Below are 22,348 nucleotides of genomic sequence, written 5' to 3' on the forward strand. Positions count from 1 at the left end.
CAAAAATTTAGAAGCTATTCGATGTATCTCCATGAGGACTATCGTTTCTCAGTTTTGTGCGCCGATCGGCCTAGCCGAATGAAGATTGTTCATCCACGTTTTAGCCAAAATTTCTGAATCGATTTTAAAATTTTAAAAACTCCTTGAAAGATATTATTTGTAAATCGTGATGATTAGTATTGTATAAAGTTCGGCCGAGCCGTTTCTAAGTGATTAACTGATAAAAAAAAATTTCGATGTGACTTTTTATGTTGATAGACATCATGGTTCTAAAGAGCATACTAAAATATTACGGTTCAACGAAAAGTCGTTTAATTTTAAAAATTCTTGAAAAAATATGATCAAGATTTGTGTCAAGAGTCGCTTTTGTGATATCACAAATTTAAAAGCCTTTTTTTATTACTAACTAGCGGAATAATAAGTCTAGAAAAATCTTCTAGTTGTGTAAAAAATGTTACCATTAATTTAAATCTTTGAATAATATCAAGAACTACGTACATGATATTTTAATAGTACAATTGAACTAATTTCATCTAAATATCCAGATCTCAATTTCGGTCGATTGAATCAATTATTGCATTTATCGGGAAGTTCATGCAACTTGCCTTAAAGCAAAATGCCACTTTGAACTAATTCTTATAATGCTTTCATATATGACAAAATCGATGCAAAGTAATTCATCAGCAAAACCAAGAAACCTATATTATTATTATTTGTCTTATACTGTGTTTCCTTAAAATATCCATGTTAAGGTTTTAATTGTCAAGACTTGAGAATAGATTATAAACTTCTGATTGTTCAATTATTTTTAACTTTTCAAAGAAATTTATATTCTTGCTAGATAATCCGTTTGTTCGAACAAAATTGTAAAATATAAATTATACGTGATTATTTACACATTTGCCTTAAGGCACACCAATTTAATATATGAATAACCTCCTGTAAATTTAGCAAATTAACTTATTTATTAAATCGCTTATAATTATCCATTAGCTTGAAAGCTTATAGCTTATATATTAGTGTATTGCATTTATTCCAACATTGTATATAGTATAGTATCATACTTTTTATTTATTAATGATTTAATTTAAATTAATTCACAGCTTATCCGAGAATTGACCCAGTAGTAAGATAATAGTAATATACATCAAAAGATTTTTGTCAATATTTTAGTACGATTCATTTTTAGCAGTCAAATTCTTTTCGTAGTTCGTATCAATGAATTTTGTGAAAGTATTTAAATAATTTTAATGTTTTTGGCGCTTCATTTTTTCCATTATTTTTATTTCCATACTCACTTGAATAATTCATTAATCGTACATCATAGTATAAAATTCACTTATATAATATTATTTATTTATTTATTTATCATTTCGTATCTGTTCCAATCAATTGCCAATTAAATCTTAATTGTGTTAGCGCAATTTCATATATAATGTTTATAGTTTATAGTAGTCCATCGATGTGCTTAGTAACCTTATTCGTGTTATTATCATATTTCAAAAAAAAATTATTTTTTTTAATTTATTTTTGTCACATGTTTTAGTATCGAGATCCTTATCATCTTCACACATTATGCGAAGTGTCAGTGTACGTTCCTCGAGTCCTTCGGCAAGCACCATCTCGGAACCAAACACCACCAACGACTGTAAGTAGAATAAAAGTATATAAATATAAATTACTGAATTAATTTAATTACAATCTTACTATTTGAATTAATTTAATTACAATCTTTTTTTTTTGCAGGTGAATCCATGTTTCCGGTGCACAGAGGTCGTGCAGTGCCCACTTTAGGCGCTCAATTGATGTCAGAGGGATACAGAGGTAGGTAGAAACTAAAACAATCTGATAATTTTATCCAATTTGATATGATATCATATTAGAACTTGGTTGGAATGTATTTTCACGTGTACCATATAGTACTGTCCTTGCACCACATGTTTACTTTTTGTTTTAATCTCTACAAAAGTCCTTAAAAGGTAAAAAGTTCAATTCTTTATCAATTCTCATTCAATTTTTTGCTAATAAAATCCATGGGATTGCACTGATCAAAATGATACACAATACATGACATAATATGCAGTCTCATAAAAAATTGTCTTTGATTTTCTGAAAAAGCAAATCCTCACTTTGAGCCAACTCTTTTTTAGGTCGATAAATATTCAAGGAGCTGTTCTTTACTGGTGAGCCTTAAAAGTAGTGGAGGGGTTTGGCAAAAATTCACGTGCATTTATGTTTTACCCAATCTTGAAACAAAATTATAATTTTTTTTTTAAAAAATCCAAAAATTAATTTATTTTTTATAGGTAATAAAAAACACGTCATTTGGGTGAGGGGTTAATTTTAAAAAATATTACCAAGCGGGGGGGGGGTTCACGTGATTAATGGACAGCCCTTTAACAGACGAAAAATGTTACTGATCACAATGGGCAATACGTTACGACTTTGATTATTCAACGAAAATACCAACTTCCTAGCTCAAAAATATCCAAGGTGTTCATTAATTGTGAGCTTTAAATGGGTGGGTTTGACAATAAATCACGAATTATTACGTGGCGAAAGACGAGAATGATCACATTCATTCATGTTTTACCCGAATTTTTTTAAAAAAACTAAAAATTCTCAAAAAAATCCAAAGATCTTATGATTTTTCCTAGATATTAAAAACACACGTGATGCTGGGTGAGGGGTTAATTAAAAACAATATCAAGGGGGATGAGGGTCCAAAAATCTTTAAAAGTCGGTCAAGTGATTAACGGGTAGCCCCTTAAAACGTGATAAGTGGCTACTGATCAAAATGAAAAATACATTACATAATAAAATTATTTAGTATCAGGATCAAATCGCCTTTGATTTTCCAACAAAAATTCTCACTTTCTTAGCAGCCAACCCTTTAGCTCAAAAAATATCTAAGAGTTCATTAATAACGAATTCATGAATGGTAATTAAAATAGAAGGAATTAACAAAAAATCAGGAAATATTATGTGAAGAAAAGGGTGTGCTAGTAAAATATCACGTGACTTGAATTTAAAAAAGTCCAACATTTCTTTTAATAAAATTCAAAAATGTGATGTTGGATAGAGGAGGGGGTAATTTTAAATATCACTAAGGGAAAGGGAGGAGTAAAAAATGCTTAAAAATCGGTCACGTGATTAATCAGCAGCTCCTGATAAAAGATTGACAAAAATTGACGAAAAATCAGAAAATATTACGTGGTGAAAGGGACACCCTAGTAAAATATCACGTGACCTGAATTTTAAAAAATCGATTTTTTTCAATCCAAAAATCTCACGATTTTCGCCAGTTGTAACGTGGGATAGTTAATTTAAAAAAAAATCACCAAGGGCGGAAGGGAGGTCTAAAAATCTATAAATCGGTCACGTGATCAATGCATCATAAAAAACATTATATCATTATTTCCAGACATTCCAGCAGGAAGACCATCGACGGCTTCCACAAACCCAACATCCCAATCAGGCAGCCCGATGCAACCCCAATCGAGGTCTAGGCGCAACTCAATAACCGACGACAGGTCACAACTCACCGTCGAAAACTTTGGAGGCTCTCGGGAACATTTAGACTTTATTGGCAGGAACATTGAGAAGGAGGTTGGACAGTCACTCAATCGCACGGGTAAATAATCAATCAAAATACTCGTTAAATTGACATCGTAAGGCATGTGCTTTTTTTGGTTTTAGAGCCCAATTTGGCAGTGCGTTCAACAGTCCAAGACGCAAGAGGTTCCTTAAGGTTGTACGATAATGATACAATTGGAGATGGTCAAAGTGCTTTTACAGTATCTGATAGAGACCACACTCCGAAAATTACGCAAATGGTACCACCGCCAACGCAGACACCACCAATGTTGCACCAGGTAAAATAATAACTAGTGGTGTATGGCATCGTGCCTTAAGGCAAATTGCTGGAACTTCCCGTACCGTAATGAAATATTCGAGAAATTTTAAACGTTTTCAAATATATTATTACAAATACTGTAACTTTCATTATTTTTCCTATCTTGTTATATCTGAGCAAATCAAATGCAAATCATAAATCAATTTATCTCCAGAACATTAACAATCGTCATTTCATTTCAAATTCAATTTCAAATGGCAAAAATAGTTGCCTAATTTGCACAAAATTGATAAAGTGCTCCCGTATAGTCACAGTCTACTGTGCATTTGCAAATAATTCTGTGCGACATTTTCACTTATACTGTGCTTAGCTTGCCGGCATTTTCACATTTTTCAATAGTTTTTTTTTTTCGCAAAATTGGAAAAGTGCTCCAGTACATAGACAGTCTAAACGCACTCGGGTAAACATTTGTACTAGAGTAGCGCTTAGACTGTGCTTAGCCTGAGTCATTTTTTTTTTTTGAATTAATAATTCAAAATTACAAAAATATTTTATGGTAAATAAAAAAAGATGTAATAATTTTTTATCCTCAAAAGCAATTGTTTTATCAATAAAAGCAGAGTTTTTTTGATCATCCAAATTCGACGCTTAGTTCTCCCAAAAACTGCCATTTTTTGCACATTTAGCTCTGTATCTTCGAAACGGCAGGATCTGTCTTTGCCAAAAACTAATCACCTCTTCTCCCAATCATTACAAATTGAATGTTTTTTAGATCATTCAAATCCGATACTCCATTCGATCAAAAACTCGATTTCTATTTTCTGCACTCTTTGCTCCATATCTCCATAACGGCCGGAACTGCCTTTGTCAAAAACTAATCAGCACATCTCCCTATCAATAGGAATCGAATAAGAATTGAATTATTCAAATCGGGTAATCCGTGCGCACGAAAACGAAAACGAAAAATTGTATCCATACATGCATATACACACACACATCCATTTTTTCTTAGGTATGCCAATAAAATGTTCAGAAACCTTCAAAACGTCGATAAATGCAAAAAATTTCATTTTCGATTTTCGGCCCATTTTATAACTACCTTACGGGAAGTTAATTAATAAATATGTAATAATAATTAATTATGAATATTATATTTAATAATGTGTGTGTTAGTTAATTGGTGACTAGGATATCAAATCCGACTTTTATTAATTTCCTGAAATTTTAAGTTTTTGAGCGTTTCAAACATTTCTAAACATTTCGGAACACTTTAGAAAAAAATTGATGTATAAGGTTGTCAAATATCTCCCTTCCGCTTTTTGTATTATAAACCAAGAGCAAAAAAGCGGAAGGGAGATATTTGACAACCTAATATGTGTGCATGAATGTATGTAAGTTCGAATACAATATTTCATCAACGACAGCTAAGATGGATAAATGGATATTAGACTTAAAAACTGATCGCCAGAAAAAATTATAAAAATGTCACATATCGATTCCAAAAAATCGATTTAAATTATTCAAACACTTGAGAAAATAAGTAAAAAACGTATCAGAAAATAATCGTATAAAATTATTTAGTTGAAAAAGTAAAGAACTCTTCAGGATAGCAATAATTCTATATCGCACGATTTGAAAATAACCTATTAAAATTATTGAGACAGTTGAAAAGTAAAGAACTATTCAGGACAACATCAATTTCATATCTGATTTTCAACTTCCCGTAGGGGTAGTTATGCCTCAGAGATTGTTGCATACCTCAGAGAAAATTGATGTGTGTGTGTGTGTCGTATGTACGCATTTTTTCGTCCACGTTTTTGGGCGCACGGATCAACCGATTTGAATGGTTTAAAAAACATTCGATTCCTATCAATAGGGAGATGTGCTGGTTAGTTTTTTCTAAGGTATCCCAAAATGTCCAGAAACCTTCAAAACATCTTGAGAAATGCAAAAATTTTCATTTTCGATTTTCGGTTCATTACTATAACTACCCTACGGGAAGTTAAAAATCACAACAAAAATTGTGCATGTTATAATTATTAATTTTTTTGTAGCGTTTCCAAAGAACGATGAGTCAAGAAAGGGACGTTCCTGATGGCGAAACGACGACGTTGGGATACCGGGATATCAAAAATCCTGAACAATATAGAAAAGGTAAATATAAATCTGCTATCTAGCAAGTTTTAAATTAATAATGTATTATTCTTTATCCAGGTTATTCAAATCAATCGGATAACAACTTAACAAGTTTCATGAACACTAGTCAACCAGCCAATTCGAATGGAGAGAAACGTACTACGACTTGGCAGCAGCAAAGTTACATGAATACTCAAGACGACGATAGCAATGGTAAGTTAAAGGAAACATCTCCCGATAATTTTTTTTTTAATTTTTATTTCTATTTTTTGTGTTTTTTTAGATCCCAATGGTGGTCAGAATGCCAACAACGGTGGTGCAGTTGCTGTGCGTTTAAATGATATTAGATTAAAATTGGAAGAAAAAAGGAGGAGGATCGAGTGCGAAAAAAGGGAAATGGAGATGGCCGTCTCTGTTAGGCGGAGACGTCTTGGTGAAAAGGCTTTTCTTAGACACGTTTCTAAGGTAAAATTGATGAGATGTTGATATTAGGATTAGGTAGAAGTTTAGGTATCAATTGTATATTGTATTTTGTATAAAAGAAGATTTTTAGTGGTTTTATTTGATGGAAAATTGACGGACAAATAGATTTTTATACTCAAGTACTGCAAATGCAGAAAGTCTAAAATTTGCTAAAAATATGAATACATCTGTTTGGATATTTTTTTTTTGATTTTTTTTTTAACTTCATCTTGACATGTTGCAAGTAAATTTTTATGAAATTTGATTTAATGATCTTAAATATAAACTGTGTGGTGTTTAAGAGGTTACACCACCGTAGCAGTAAAAAAGTATATTTTAACATTTTTTTTCGGGCGGAAGAAAAAGTAATAAAATCATGATATTTAAGGTAGTCATTTATTGTATTTTAATAAAATACAATTGTAAAAAAAATTAAAAACGGCGGTATCACAGTCATTTCTCGGCAAGCCGTGTCGCTCTGCGGCACGCGAAATAACTACAACAATTTTAATTTTTTTTTCATTCGAATTTTCTACTGTATATTTAAAATTACATTTTTAAGTGCTCATCATAGCATATTTTGAAAATATCGATTTTTGTTTGTTTAGCAAGTACTTTATTTAAAATCGTTCAATTTCAACGAAAAAACGGATAGTAATTTGTTAATAATTGATGTTAACAAGTGAACATATAGAAAATCCTCTGTTATGTAAGTGTCTATAAAATGTAATTTTAAATGTATTGTACAAAATTCGAAAGAAAAAAATTTAATTGTAGCAGATACTTTGCGTATTTATTAACTATTATGTCGATTAGTTGTAAATAACACTATCATGGACATTTGTTATTTATCGGATCAATTATTAAGGGGCACACCTAGTGTGACAACCTAAACATGGTCATTGATGGGAATTAAAAAATGAAAAAAACTAGTGAATCTATCTATTTAAAATTTTGAGGGTATATTTATACATGTTTTGAGAATACACAGTAAAATTTTAGAAATAAAATATTAAATATTTTTGAAATGACACGCGATCTCCGGCGGCGCTATAGAAAAAAAGATCCTTCACTGCTGGAGTAATTGTAACCTTCTCCGTTGATAAAACATAAAAACAAAAAACTCTCGTTAAATTAAAACATATTGTCTGTACAATGACCCTCGGGCGAACAAAAAAATAAAAAATTGACAAAATGGTGGCATGTTGAAAAAAAAGTTAAATTTTTCCTAAAGTTTTGGTCGTTTTTGGCCTGGCAAAATTTGATTTTTGATTAGATCTAAAAACTGGAGGGTCATCGTATAGAGAACTATATAGAGGAGATGCAAATAAAAATTTGATAACGATCGGATCATTTTTCTCCGAGTAATCACTCCAGCAAATTCGAAAGATGCTGCTTCGAGAAAAACGCGTTTAAACACAAAATAATCGTTATACTATATCCTATATATATACTCTTTCAAATCGCTGTAACTCAGAAACTATTTAAGATATTGATTTAAAATTTTAGTATGTTATTTTTGAGTTATCAAATTATCGATGCATGGATTTTCATTTTGTTTTTGCACCGTATATAACTTATATAAATATATATATATATATATATATATATAAATTTGTATGTATATAGATGTATATAATGTAAATACACAAGTATGTATCTTATTATAACTTTGGGGCATTTGGTCTATTTTTCTCTCTGTAGAGTAAAAGTGCAACAGACACTACCGAAATGGCAGACTCTATCGAAATGGGACATAACAAGGAACAGGTATAGTAAAACAAAAATTATTTATCAGTTTCCAACACTATATTTACATTATTATTGTATTTCAATACACGATTTGCACCTTAAATTATCTCTTATTGAACTCGGTGATTGGTATTTTTACTGAAATATTATTAAAGTCGTATTTTTGTAAATGTTAATGAATTATTTTTGTTTTTGTAGGATATAAGCGAAGAGCCACAGTACTTTGTTGAAAATCGAAGGACACCAGACAGTGCTGATAATATCGATTTGGAACAGTATCAACACTCAATCGCACAGTAAGAAAAAAAAAAAATTATAATTAATATAATAGTCTAACACTTAGTCGATTTAGAACATTCTGATATTTTACAAAATTCTTAGATGATCTAGAACACTCTCAGACTTTGTACAACACTCTCAGACATTTTACAAAACTCCCAGACATTTTACAACACTCTCAGACATTTTACAACACTCCTAGACGATTTACAACACTCCCAGACTGTATTTGGATTATATCAACTTATATTTTTCTACATATTTTGATTTTCTTTTTCAGAATGAACTATAGTTTGCAAGATATTCAATCCGATATCCAACGCTTAGCAACTCAACAAGATCAAATTAGGAATCAAAGTTATATGCAACAACAACAGCAGCAGCAGCAACAACAGCAACAGGTACACCATAATAATTGACACATGTTTACTGTATTTTTAATTTTCCAGTGAACCAGAAATTTAAATATATCCCTTTCCTTTCTTTCAGCCTTCACATGCCATGGAACAAAATCAGCCTCAAACTCAATTTTTCCTGCACGAACCAGTCACAACGCACCAGAGGCGAACTTGGGGATCCCAATCTAATTTAAGTAAGATAATAGTAAATGAAATTTATTATTTAAACAATTAAGCCATTCTGAATCAAATGAGACCGAATTTGGAAAAAGTATGTGTTTGTGTGTATGTGAACAGATTTTTTACCGTAAATTCACGTTTTTTTTTCAAAAACGGCTGCAAAGTTTAAAAGCGTACGATGTATTTCGATGAGGACCATCGTTTGTTAGTTTTGCGCGACGATCGGCTGAGCCATTTCTTTGTAGATCGCATAAAAGTGAAAAAAATTTCGTCCACATTTTAGCGCGCAATTCTGAATCGATTTTAAAAATTCAAAAACCGCTCGAAAGATATTGTTTTGGAATCGACCTCATTAGTTTTTGGTAAAAATTCGCTGGGACGTGTTCTTGTAATTAACTGTTGAAAATTTTTTTTGACGATTTTTAACTTCCCGTAGGGTAAGTTATTGTAATGGGCCGAAAATCGGAATTGAAAATTTTTACATTTCTCGACGTTTTGAAGGTTTCTGAACGTTTTGGCATACCTCAGAAAAAATGGATGTGTGTGTGTGTGTGTGTGTGTATGTATGTATGGATACAAATTTTCGCCCACGTTTTCGGGCGTACGGATTAACCGATTTGAATAATTTAAAAAACATTCGATTCCTATTGATAAGGAGAAGAGCTGATTAGTTTTTGGCAAAGGCAGGTCCAGCAGTTACGGAGATAAGGAGCAAAAAGTGCAGAAAATAAAAATCGAGTTTTTGAGAGAACGGAGCATCCGATTTGAATGATCTAAAAAACATTCAATTAGTAATGATTGGGAGAAGGGGTTATTAGTTTTTCGCAAAGGCAGGCCCAGCCATTTCGGAGATACAGAGCTAAATGTACAAAAAATGGCAGTTTTTGAGAGAATTAAGCGTCCGATTCAATTGATTCAAAGAACTTTCTGCTTGTCTTAACAAAATAATTGATTTTGGAAAAAAAAAATTTTGTACCATTTTTTTTTTTTTTTTTTTTTTTTTTAATTTTTTGTATATCGAAAATAATTCAGATTTTATTTTTAATTCTGACTATAGTTCTAATATACTTTGAACAAATAATTTCAACTCTGCAATTCAGTTTATATAATTCTTATAAATATTAGACAATGTTACAATATTTATAATAATCTATTTGAAAACATTCAATATTCCTCGAACATTTCGTTACGGTACGGGAAGTTCCAGCAATTTGCCTTAAGGCACGATGCCACCCACCCCACTAGTTTTATGATTTTTTTTGGCGATTGATATCATGGTCTGCTAGATCATACTAAAGTATTACGGCCCTACGCCAACTTTGAAAATTCGCCAAATTTTGAAAAAATTGGTTGCGTTTTCTTGGCGTTTGTCAAAATTAAAACTTTCATCGACGTTTTCTCAAAAACGGTTGAGTCGATTTGAATAATTTTAAAACCATTTAATGAAACTTGATAGGCACTCGCGTGGTTAGATTTTCGATACGATAGGCTGAGCAGTTTTTTTTGTAATTAGCAAAAAAGTGCTAAGTTTTGTAGTTAGCCAAAAATTTTGAACCGATTTTAAAAATTCAAAAACTTTTCGAAAGATATTATTTGAAAGTCGTGTTAAGTAGGTTTTTTTCGTAATTAACTGTTAAAACAAAATTCTGATGAATCTTATTATGTTGATAGTAGGGTTTATGCAAAAGCCGACATTTCAGAAAACCCGGCGTTCGAATTGTAGTTTTTCCAGAAAACCGGTTTTAGCCGGTTTTCGAATTTTATATAAAAATCAATTTTTGCTCGAATATTCTGTAATAACAAAAAAAAATCGGTAAATTTAGTGTGATTTAAAGCAGTTTTTGGCTGAATTTATTTAATGTATGAATAGTAAACATATTTATTTTTAGTTTAATCAGTAGAATAAAGAAATAATAGTTGATTTGGTTTACATTACTTTGAAAATGATTATTCGTTATTCAAGCATCATTTTCACGTATAAGAATATAAGTATTTTTATCACAGTAAAAGAAAAGAGTTCGAATAAATAAAAATAATACATTGTTAATAGAAAAAACTTTCAACTTTTAATTAAAGAACAAAAAAAAAATACATACATATTGATACATACTTGTTAATGTCAATTTTAGTTCCAAAAACAGTTAAACAAAATCCCAAGATTATTATATTCAATTTTAATCAATTAACTTCAAATATTTAATTATTTTCTGGTTTAATGAAATATGATTGCTAAAAGCTGAGGACGTTTATTTTTCGAAATAGAAAATACTTTCTCACTTGCAACCGAACTAAACTGAATCGTTTTTAAAGAGTGAAATAATAATTCAAAAAATTTTGTTTTTTCAATTTTGACTTCTAGGGCTAAAACTCTTTTTTTAAAGTTTGCGTAGGGCAATTTACATTTATACAGTAAAAACCTAAATTTTCCGCTAAAAACCGGTTTTCGAATTTCATAATTTTCATCAAAAAGTCGGTTTTTGAAAACCGACAAACCGTAGTTATTAGATATCATGGTCCTGGCAACATACTGAAATTTTACGGCCCTACGACAAGTAGTTTAATTTTTAAAATTCATCAAAGTTTAAAAAATTATCAGTCAAAATTTGTGTCAAAAGTTGCTTTTGTGATGTTATGAGTCAAACATTATCAACTCATTAAAATTTAAAATAATATATAATTTTAGGGCATACAATCACTAGTGTCTCTGCATATAATTAATATAATTACAGTTAATTTAAATGTGTTTGAGAAAATTCTATTGGAAATCGCAATGTTTAGATTTAATCGCAAACATTATTTTCGAAATAAACAGTTGACTAATTTTATTTAAATATCTAAATCTCATTTTCTTTCGATTAAGTCAATTATTACACATTTCCGGAAGTTTATGGAACTTGTCTTAAGGGGCACAACTAGTGTAACCGCCTAAAAAAAGGTGATTTTTGGGAATTTATATTAAAAAAAACTACTTTATCAATCATTTCAAAATTTTAGAAATATATTTATACATGTTTTAAGAATACATAGTAAAATTTTTGAAGAACAAATTAAATATTTTTTTAAGTTATCGTCGATCTCCAACGGCGTGACAAAAAAAAGGCCCTTAACTGCTGCAGTGATTTCGGCCTCTACGTGGATGAAATCAAAAAAAAAAATTCTCGTTAAACTAGATAATATTGACTGTAAAATGAACTACGATAAAAAAAATAAATCAAAAATTGACAAAATGGCGGCGTTTTAAAAAAAAAGTCGAATTTTACCCAAAATTTTGCTCGTTTTTCGACTGCCAAATTTAGATTTTTAATCCGATCAAAAAATCGAAGGTTCATTTTACGGAGAACTATATACACAACATGTAAAAAAAAATTGATAGTGATCGGATCATTCGTTTTTGAGTAATCACTGCAGCAAATTCGGAAAATGCTGTTTCGAGAAAAACGCGTTTAAAGATAAAATGATCGTTATACTATATACTATATGTATACTTTTTTTTAAATGGCTGTAACTCAAAAACTATTTGACATGTCGATTTGAAATTTTAATATGTTATTTTTAATATATGTTTTTAATAAAGGTGTAATCTAACGAAATATGAAACAAAACAAAAATCGATTTTTTCAAAGTTTCACACTAGTTGCGCCCCTTAAGGCTAAATGGCACTTTCAACTAGTTCAATTTCTTTTTTAGATTCCTTCCAAATGCCAAACAACGGTTTCGTCCTCCACGAACCTCAACACCAACCGCAACAACCTCAGCAGCATTTCAACCAATTCCAAGCACAACCTCATCAATACAACAACCAAATGCAACCGATACAAGTCGCTACTCATTTTGGAAACCAGGGAAACAATCAGTACGGCAACCATTTGTTGCAACAAGCACAAACGCAACAGGGGAATTACAATCAAGGGAATTATAATAACCAGCCGCAGTATAACCAGACTTACAGTAAACCGATGAATGACTATAATCAGCAGCAGAATAATCAGTATCCTAGCCAGCAGTATCAGAACCAGAATCAGCAGTATCAGGAGAGGAGGTATAGTAACCAGATGCAACAGCAGCAACAGCAGCAGCAGCAGAATCAGTTTAAGAATCTGAACCAATACTCAAACCAACAACCGAATCAAACACAGTACACGAACCAGAATCAGCAATCCACGAGCCCCTATGGAGCCCAACCGAGTAGACCTTATGAAAGTTTCTCAAACGGTGGAGATGTCACATCACATTATACCAACATGTCGATGAACACCAATAATAGACCCATGTCAGGTAATAACACAATTTTAGTTTAACATCAAACAATATTTCATCGGTCAATTTTCCCAGGTGAAGGTGACGCCAGACTAATGCCTTTAAAATCGCCCCCCATAGATGAGATGGCACCCCAATCGATTTCCTTCATCGGTGATGAGAACGAAGAGGATATCCAAACAACTAGTCGTAGCCCGTACAAAGATCAGAATAATGAAATGGAGGCCTTATCCAGGAATATCAATTCTCGTCTTCACATCACATCAGGAAGCAGGACTTACAGGATACCCAGTCCGACGAGGCCTAGTGTTTTACCTAAGGACAATCAGAATTCGATTAATGAAAAAGGTAAGAAATTGAAATTCTGACTTTTTGCAGGTCGTCTGAGTCTTGCAAGTCATTTGAGAGTCTTGCTGGTCGTCTGAGAGTCTTGCAGGTCGTCTGAGAGTCTTGCAGATGGTCTGAGAGTCTTGAAGATCGTCTGAGATTCTTGAAGATTGTCTGAGATTCTTGCAAATTGTCTGATAGTCTTGTATTTCATCTTAGAGTCTTGTAGATCGTCTGAGAATCTTGCAGATTGTCTAAGAGTGTTGCAGATCATCTGAGAGTATTGTATATCATCTAAGAGTCTTGCAGATCGTCTGAGAGTGTTGTATATCGTCTGAGAGTCTTGCAGATTGTCTGAGAGTGTTGTATATCATCTGAGCGTCTTGCAGATCGTCTGAGAGTATTGTATATTATCTAAGAGTCTTGCAGATCGTCTGGGAGTGTTGTATATCATCTAAGAGTCTTGCAGATCGTCTGAGAGTGTTGTATATCATCTGAGAGTCTAGCAGATTGTTTGAGAGTTAGTCTGAAAGTCTTGCAGGTTGTCTGACGGTCTTGCGGAACGTCTGAGAGTCTTGCAGAACGTCTGAGAGTCTTGCAGAACGTCTGAGAGTATTGCAGAACGTCTGAGAGTATTGCAGAATGCCTGAGAGTCTTGCAGTCTGTCTGAGAGTCTTGCATATGGTCTGGGAGTCTTGCATATGGTCTGGGAGTCTTGCATATGTTTTGAGAGTCTTGCAGATGGTCTGAGAGTCTTGCAGATGATCTGAGAGTCTTGCAGATGGTCTGAGAGTCTTGCAGATGGTCTGAGACTGTTGCAGATGGTCTGAGACTGTTGCAGATGGTCTGAGACTGTTGCAGATGGTCTGAGACTGTTGCAGATGGTCTGAGACTGTTGCAGATGGTCTGAGACTGTTGCAGATGGTCTGAGACTGTTGCAGATGGTCTGAGACTGTTGCAGATGGTCTGAGACTGTTGCAGATGGTCTGAGACTGTTGCAGATGGTCTGAGACTGTAGCAGATGGTCTGAGAGTCTTGCAAATGATGAGAGTGTTGCAGATGGTCTAAGAGTCTTGCAGATGGTCTGAGAGTCTTGCAGATGGTCCGAGAGTCTTGCAGAATGTCTGAGAGTCTTGCAGAATGTCTGAGAGTCTTGCGGATGGTCTGAGAGTCTTGCAAATGATGAGAGTGTTGCAGATGGTCTGAGAGTCTTGCAGATGGTCTGAGAGTCTTGCAGGTGGTCCGAGAGTCTTGCAGGTGGTCCGAGAGTCTTGCAGGTGGTCCGAGAGTCTTGCAGGTGGTCCGAGAGTCTTGCAGGTGGTCCGAGAGTCTTGCAGGTGGTCCGAGAGTCTTGCAGGTGGTCCGAGAGTCTTGCAGGTGGTCCGAGAGTCTTGCAGGTGGTCCGATAGTCTTGCAGATGGTCCGAGAGTCTTGCAGATGGTTCGAGAGTCTTGCAGATGGTCCGAGAGTCTTGCAGGTGGTCCGAGAGTCTTGCAGGTGGTCCGATAGTCTTGCAGATGGTCCGAGAGTCTTGCAGATGGTTCGAGAGTCTTGCAGATGGTCCGAGAGTCTTGCAGGTGGTCCGAGAGTCTTGCAGGTGGTCCGAGAGTCTTGCAGGTGGTCCGAGAGTCTTGCAGGTGGTCCGAGAGTCTTGTAGGTGGTCCGAGAGTCTTGCAGGTGGTCCGAGAGTCTTGCAGATGGTCCGAGAGTCTTGCAGGTGGTCCGAGAGTCTTGCAGGTGGTCCGAGAGTCTTGCAGGTGGTCCGAGAGTCTTGCAGGTGGTCCGAGAGTCTTGCAGGTGGTCCGAGAGTCTTGCAGATGGTTCGAGAGTCTTGCAGATGGTCCGAGAGTCTTGCAGATGGTTCGAAAGTCTTGCAGGTGGTCTGAGAGTCTTGCAGCTCGTCTGAGAGTCTTGTAGATCTTCTGAGAGTGTTCTATATTATCTGAGCGTTTGTAGATCATGAACTATAAAATTACCATTTTAATTTTCAGGTTTCTATATATCATTCGAAGACAACGACAACAAACAGCCTAAACGACCAAAACCTCCACTCAGAGCCAAAAGAACACCTTCGACAACACAAAGTCAACAGCATAGTAATAACAACAGTATGCAGAACAACAATACGCATCAAATGGAAACCAAAACTAATGATAAATTCAATAAGGATGTGGAGATGCTGGCTGCCGAATTGGACAGGGAAAGAGTTATTGTAAGGGATAAGGTGAGATGATATAAAAAAAGGCTATGTGTAATGTGATGTTGCTAAATTGTTATGTTTATTTCAGAGGGAAACTTTAAGTGCCGAGCCAAATAGGAATACAAATCAAAACGATGTGAATCGAGATAAAAGTCACGATCAACCTACACCAGCAGCACTCATCATAGGAACTGATCTTGCCAACCCAGATCCGGTAAATATAAACAAAACATCCACAACACATTGTTTTGGTAGAATACTTACAACTAGTTTGTATATTTTTTTTTAGGATTCTGTGGACGAAATGGAAAGAAAGAAAGAAAAGATTATGCTACTTTCCTTAAGGCGCAGACAGAAGCAGGATGAGGACAGGGCCAAACGGGAAGCTGATTTGGAGAGGGAAAAGGAAAAAGAGAGGGCTGCCGAAGAAGAAAAATCGAGGCGGAAAGAAGAACAAGCCAGGAGGAGACAGGAAATTTTGGACAGGCATAGGTTGAAGAAGGCTATCGAGGAGGCCGAGAGAGAGGTAATAATGAAAAGACCATTTTTAACTTGCCGTAGGATAGTTATAGTAATGGGCTGAAAATCGAAAATGAACATTTTTGCATTTCTCGACGTTTTGAAGGTTTCTGAACATTTTTAAGGGGCATACCTCAGAAACTAAATGGATGTGTGTGTGTTTTGTATGTCCGCATTTTTTCGTGAACGTTTTCGGGCGCACGTATCAACCGATTTAAATGGTTTAAAAAACGTTCGATCCCTATTGATAGGTTGATGTGCTTATTAGTTTTTGGCAAAGGCAGGTTCAGCGGTTTTGGAGATACAGAGCTAAATGTGCAAAAAATGGCAGTTTTTGAGTGAACTAAGCATCCGATTTGAATGATCCAAAAAAACTTTCTACTTGTATTGACAAAACAATTGCTTTTGAGGATGAAAAATTACATCTTTTTTTATTTTCCATAAAATATTTTTAACTTCCCGTAGGGCAAGTTATAGTAATCGCAAAAAAATCGAAAATGAAAACTTTTATATATCTTCACATTTGAAAACCTTCTGAACATTTTGGCATACCTTAGAAAAAAATGGATGTATGTGTGTGTGTATGTGTGTGTGTACGGATACAAATTTTCGTCGACGATTTCGAGAACACGGATTAACCGATTTGAATAATTCGTAAAACATTCGATTCGTATTGATAAGGAGACGTGTTGATTAGTTTTTGGCGAAGGCAGGTCTAGTCGTTCCGAAGATACGGGGCAAAAAGTGCCGAAAACGGTAACCCCGTTTTTAAGAGAACGGAGCGTCCGATTTTAAAAATTCAAAAAGCATTTTACTTGTATTGACAAGATGAAGAATTGGTCAAATTTTCATGAAGGCAGGTCTAGCAGTTTAGGAGATCTAGTAAAAAAAGTAAACAAAAATGCCATCTAGCGGTCAAAAATGATCATTAAACATATGCACATCAAATTATCAGATATTTTATAGAGATTTTAACAATAAGTATAAATTTTGTTTACATTACATTGGGTTCCGTACCAATGTTTATGCGTTAGACGGCGACGCTTCGATATTTCGTCTCTATGCAAGTCTCTATGCATTCGTCTTAAAGCAGTACGATTGCTTTGAAAAAAAGTTCAGAATTTCCAAAATATTTCAAAATAAATTTTTCTTCAAAAAGTCTTTTTTTCAAAAAAAGTAAATTTTTGTCAAAAATTTATAGTTTCTTAAAAATCTAATTTTTTCAGTGATTTTTTTCAAAACTGTTAGTCGTTTTTAAAAAATTAATAATTTTTGGTACGGGAAGTTCCAGCAATTTGCCTTAAGGCACGATGCCATACACCACTAGTTTAATTCTCGATTAAATTTTCCTCTATCCTCTTCCCCCAGGGTAAGGTGATAGACAAGAACGAGCTCATGCACTCTCTGAAGATCACGACGCCATTGAACGCCGCCAACCAGACCAGCACGACACCCAGGCTCAGAACCAAAACTAATAGCTCGAGTAGTTCCACGATAGGCAGCGCAGCCGGTGGCAAACCTAGACAACGTCCTAAGACAATACATATCGATTCTCAGGAAATATCTGATAGTTTGGCTCTGGTCAACAGTCGGGGGAAGAAGGGATCGAGCAGCAATTTGTCAGGTAATAAGTGGAAATGATTATTTTGTTGGTTTGTTTGGTGAGCAATTTTTTATGTGGATTAAGATGATATACATGGTGGTAATGATAATTCATAGAGGTTTGCGTTATTAGATCTGTTGTTCAAACAAGAGGTTTAAATCAAAAACTTTTCGGGATAATAGAAAGGAAACTTTTTTCATTTTTGAACTTTTTTTTTGTAAAGATGCATCAGCCTGGCGGATTTTTTTATTAAATGAATAAATAGTGAATTATAATTCAAGGGGCACAACTAGTGTGAAATTATCAAAAAATCTAATTTTCAATTTTTCCATATTTCGATAGGTTATACCTTTAAAAATAACATACCAAAATTTTAAATCGATATCTTAAATAGTTTTTGAGTCACAGCCATTTAAAGAGTATATACATAGTATATAGTATAACGATCATTTTATCTTTAAACGCGTTTTTATCGAAACAGCATTTTCCGAATTGTCTGCAGCGGTTACTCAAAAACAAATGATCCGATCACTATCAAATTTTTTTCACATGTTCTATATATACTTCTCCGTAAAATGAACTAACGATTTTTTGATCGGAACTAAAATCGAATTTTGGCAGTCCAAAAACGACCAAATTTTTGGGTAAAATTCAACTTTTTTTTAAACGCCACTATTTTGTCAATGTTTGATTTTTTTCTATCGTAGGTCATTTTACAGACAATATATATTATATAGTTGAATAATAATTTTTTTAATTTCATCCACGTAGAAGGCCGGAATCACTGCAGCAGTGAAAGGCCTTTTTTTTTGTCGCGCCGTTGGAGATCGGCGATAACTTAATAAATATTTAATTTTTTTCTTCAAAAATTTTACTATGTATTCTTAAAAAATGTATAAAATATTCTTAAAATTTTGAAATGATTGATAAAGTTTTTTTTGATATAAATTCCCAAAAATCATTTGTTTTTAGGCGGTTACACTAGTTGTGCATATTAAATAAGTAATTTGTTAATATACATTTTGATTTTTTTATACGATGTTGATCTAGTTTAAAAAAAAGTTGATGGTCTCAAAAAGTCCATTATTAATACCAAGCTTTATTTTTGGTGGCGAAGGAAATGCATTTGTGCATCCCAGACTAAGTCTTTTGTCTGAATATGCCGGAATTAGTACCGCTTGGGTATAATACCGACTAGGGAATGCAATAACGATAAATAAAAAATTTCAATACCGGTATTTCGGTAATCTTAAACAAATGTAGAAAAAAATGAAAGTTACTAATACAAATATAAAAAATTATATATACAACTACAACTATATTCAACTAAACAATAAAAAAAAAACAATAAGTTATTTTTTAAATAATAATTTAACAAAATTATATCCAATTTAATTCTTGGTATTCCGGAATACCGCATTTCCTAATACCGACTAAAACCTCTGTTTGTTTCTTACCCTCGAAAACAGCCTTTAGGTATTACTTTGTGGGAGGAGGATTTGGAAAGCTATAATTCCCACTCAGAAATTATACTAATCTTCTTATCTTCTAATAATTCCCTTCTATTATTAGCACCATGTATATATCTATATTTGTTTATATTTTTGTTCATGAACCCTTTTGCACTGCTTTTTATTTATAAAAATTGCATTTATATGAAACTACAGGCCATATTTAATCTACTGCTCATTAAGTGTGTAAAATTTAGAGATTTTCGATAGTAATAAATGGATCAATATTGCCATATAATACCATATCAATGTTATGGCTTATAAATAACTTATAAAATTGGTACTAAAAGCTGTCAAAAAGCTACGCGGTTGCCGTGCAGCCAGGCGGTTTTATACATAAAATCTAACTTCCTACATGTTGACGTTTGACTGCACAGAATAACATAGCATTTTGACATTTTTGGTAAGATTTTATATGAAAAACGGAGCCTAACACAGCATTGCCATAACATTAGTCTATTTTACCACAAAACTCAAAGTTCTATATCTGATAAATGTGCTTTTTTTTTTAATAAGGCACGAATTTATTGAAATAATTATATGTTAATTGAGATTAGGACATGCACGGTGTATGTTCAGACTGCTAATTATCAATATTTTAGGAAGTTCCTTTAGTGTTTTAATAGGCCTGTAGTTACTTTCCACAGTAACATGTATAACTTTTTTTAGTCTTTTATTTATTTTTGTTTTGTTTTGTCCCTCGTAAGGCATAAAGTCAATCTGGGGGCACCATCAGGAGGGATTACTACAGTCGCAAGACAGCCTGTCTTCATCGATAAATCAACACTTCGTTTTACATTTGTTTTATTTTTGCTGTATTTGTTTTTATATAACAATAATATAATAATACATTTCTTATTTTGTTATACATCAATTGAAAAAAAAAACTGATCTGGTAATTATTTTTGGATTAGAATCTCCTGAGGATGCACCTAGGAGGTCAACGAGTCAGGATTGGGCAGACGAGGCTCGTATAAAACTTCTAGAGGTAATGATAGTATATATATATATCATTGTTTTATTTTTGCTGTATTTGTTTTTATATAACAATAATATAATAATACATTTCTTATTTTATTATACATCAATTGAAAAAAAAAGATCTGGTAATTATTTTTGGATTAGAATCTCCTGAGGATGCACCTAGCAGGTCAACGAGTCAAGGATTGGGCAGACGAGGCTCGTATAAAACTTCTAGAGGTAATGATAGTATATATATATATATATATATATATATATATATATATTAATTGTTTAATTGAACAAAACAGCACTCAGATGTTTAACACAACTTTATGAACAAAACCATGGTGTGTCATCCTCAGTGTAATTTCAAAAACAGTTACTATACACACAATAATTTATTTAAATTTTATTTAATTTTGGTATACAAAAAACACCAACTATTCTGTGTCAAGCATTGCAAGGAATAGTTGGTGTTTTTTGTATACCAAAAATTAAATAAAATTTAAATAAATTATTAAAGAATGTGTAGTATATAAGTAACTGTTTTTGAAATTACACTGAGGATGAGACACACCATGGTCTCGAAACGTCTGTAATCATAAAATAAAGTTGTGTTAAACAAATCTGAGTGCTGTTTTGTTCATATTAAATTAATATATATATATATATATATATATATATATATATATATATATATTATATAATATATATGATAGGTCTCTATATGAATCGAGTAACTTATAAAAAAAATTAAATCCACAGCCTGAAGCGTTAAAAAGCAAAAAAAAATATGAAAGTAAAAACATAAAGTTGTATATTAAGACGCAAATCAAATTTCCAAACTTTAAGTATATTTTGTTTAATATCAAAATTTAAAGAAATGTTATACGTTTATTAATAATTTAAAGAAATTTAAAGAAGAAGAATTCAAATAAATAGACAAAGAGTTAGCAAGTTTTCTAAATTCAATATTTTTCCTTTATGTTAAAATGATACATAATAGTAATTATGTATATATGTAGGAGTAACGAAAAAAATAACAAAAAACAACTTATTATTGAGAAAAATTTAATATCTATGGGTAACATCAAAGAAGTACCAATTTACTTGAAATTTGTACTCAAATGCTGATTTATGTTAAATTTTGCTTAATTAAAATGTAAAGTCTGCTTTATTTTTACCAAAAAATTAGTAATTTTTAATATAAAAACTGAATTTTAATTCTATAAATTTTAATTAATGACAATTTATATTTAAGAGGGTATTTAATGTAGAAGTATGAATTTTAGGGCAATTTTAAAATATTCTATATAAAAGGCAATCCGTTTCTTTTACTACCATTTTTTCTATAATTTATTTATCAGTGCACAGACATAAATATGTGAAAAGAAAAATGTAAATAATTTCAAAAATTAGCAATTGTTGAGGTGGGGAGGTCCTAAAAAATTGACACGTGACCATGTCCACGCTTTTAGCTCTTTTTCCGAAAAGAAAAAAAATGCATATACTAGAATTAAGTTAATTTTTTTTTTTTACATAATTGCGACTGTTTGAAAAAAAATAGCATTTTTTTACCACTTTTAAGGTATTCTCGAATTTTTCCAAAATAGTAAACATTGAAATTTGGGGATGAGGCAAATATACGCCAGAGTAAAGTCTATAAAGAAGATTCTCTAAAAGTTTCAAGTAAATAGTTTGAAAAAAATATAATTTTCCTTACCACTTTTTGAGTTTCACGATTTTTTAAAAATAGTAAAAATTGAAATTTGGGTATCAGGTTAGTATACGTAAGAAAGAAGTCTATAAAGAAAATTCTCTGAAAATTTCAAGTAGATAGTTTGAAAAAATATATAATTCTTCTTACCACTTTGAGTTTCACGATTTTTTTAAAAATAGTAAAAA

The 22,348-nt window shown here is 32.5% G+C and overlaps 1 protein-coding gene across 1 annotated transcript in view; it reads left to right on the plus strand.

The window, feature by feature from the left end:
* Window positions 1-22,348, plus strand: part of LOC113364044 (patronin-like) — a 64,288-nt gene that overhangs the window by 29,333 nt on the left and 12,607 nt on the right. Inside the window, exons 9-25 of the mRNA XM_026606504.1 lie at window positions 1,547-1,648; window positions 1,747-1,824; window positions 3,425-3,634; window positions 3,700-3,875; window positions 5,911-6,010; window positions 6,071-6,205; window positions 6,276-6,457; window positions 8,159-8,224; window positions 8,405-8,502; window positions 8,766-8,886; window positions 8,975-9,077; window positions 12,751-13,338; window positions 13,396-13,668; window positions 15,639-15,871; window positions 15,936-16,061; window positions 16,137-16,373; window positions 17,735-17,990. Of these exons, the coding sequence (XP_026462289.1) occupies window positions 1,547-1,648; window positions 1,747-1,824; window positions 3,425-3,634; window positions 3,700-3,875; window positions 5,911-6,010; window positions 6,071-6,205; window positions 6,276-6,457; window positions 8,159-8,224; window positions 8,405-8,502; window positions 8,766-8,886; window positions 8,975-9,077; window positions 12,751-13,338; window positions 13,396-13,668; window positions 15,639-15,871; window positions 15,936-16,061; window positions 16,137-16,373; window positions 17,735-17,990 (3,084 nt within the window). The remainder of the gene's footprint in view (window positions 1-1,546; window positions 1,649-1,746; window positions 1,825-3,424; window positions 3,635-3,699; window positions 3,876-5,910; window positions 6,011-6,070; window positions 6,206-6,275; window positions 6,458-8,158; window positions 8,225-8,404; window positions 8,503-8,765; window positions 8,887-8,974; window positions 9,078-12,750; window positions 13,339-13,395; window positions 13,669-15,638; window positions 15,872-15,935; window positions 16,062-16,136; window positions 16,374-17,734; window positions 17,991-22,348) is intronic.

The sequence above is a fragment of the Ctenocephalides felis genome, unplaced genomic scaffold (genome assembly GCF_003426905.1).
Source record: "Ctenocephalides felis isolate EL2017-DRISC unplaced genomic scaffold, ASM342690v1 CF-g0.4_SCAFFOLD_00845, whole genome shotgun sequence".
In the NCBI taxonomy this organism is placed as follows: Eukaryota; Metazoa; Arthropoda; class Insecta; order Siphonaptera; family Pulicidae; genus Ctenocephalides; species Ctenocephalides felis.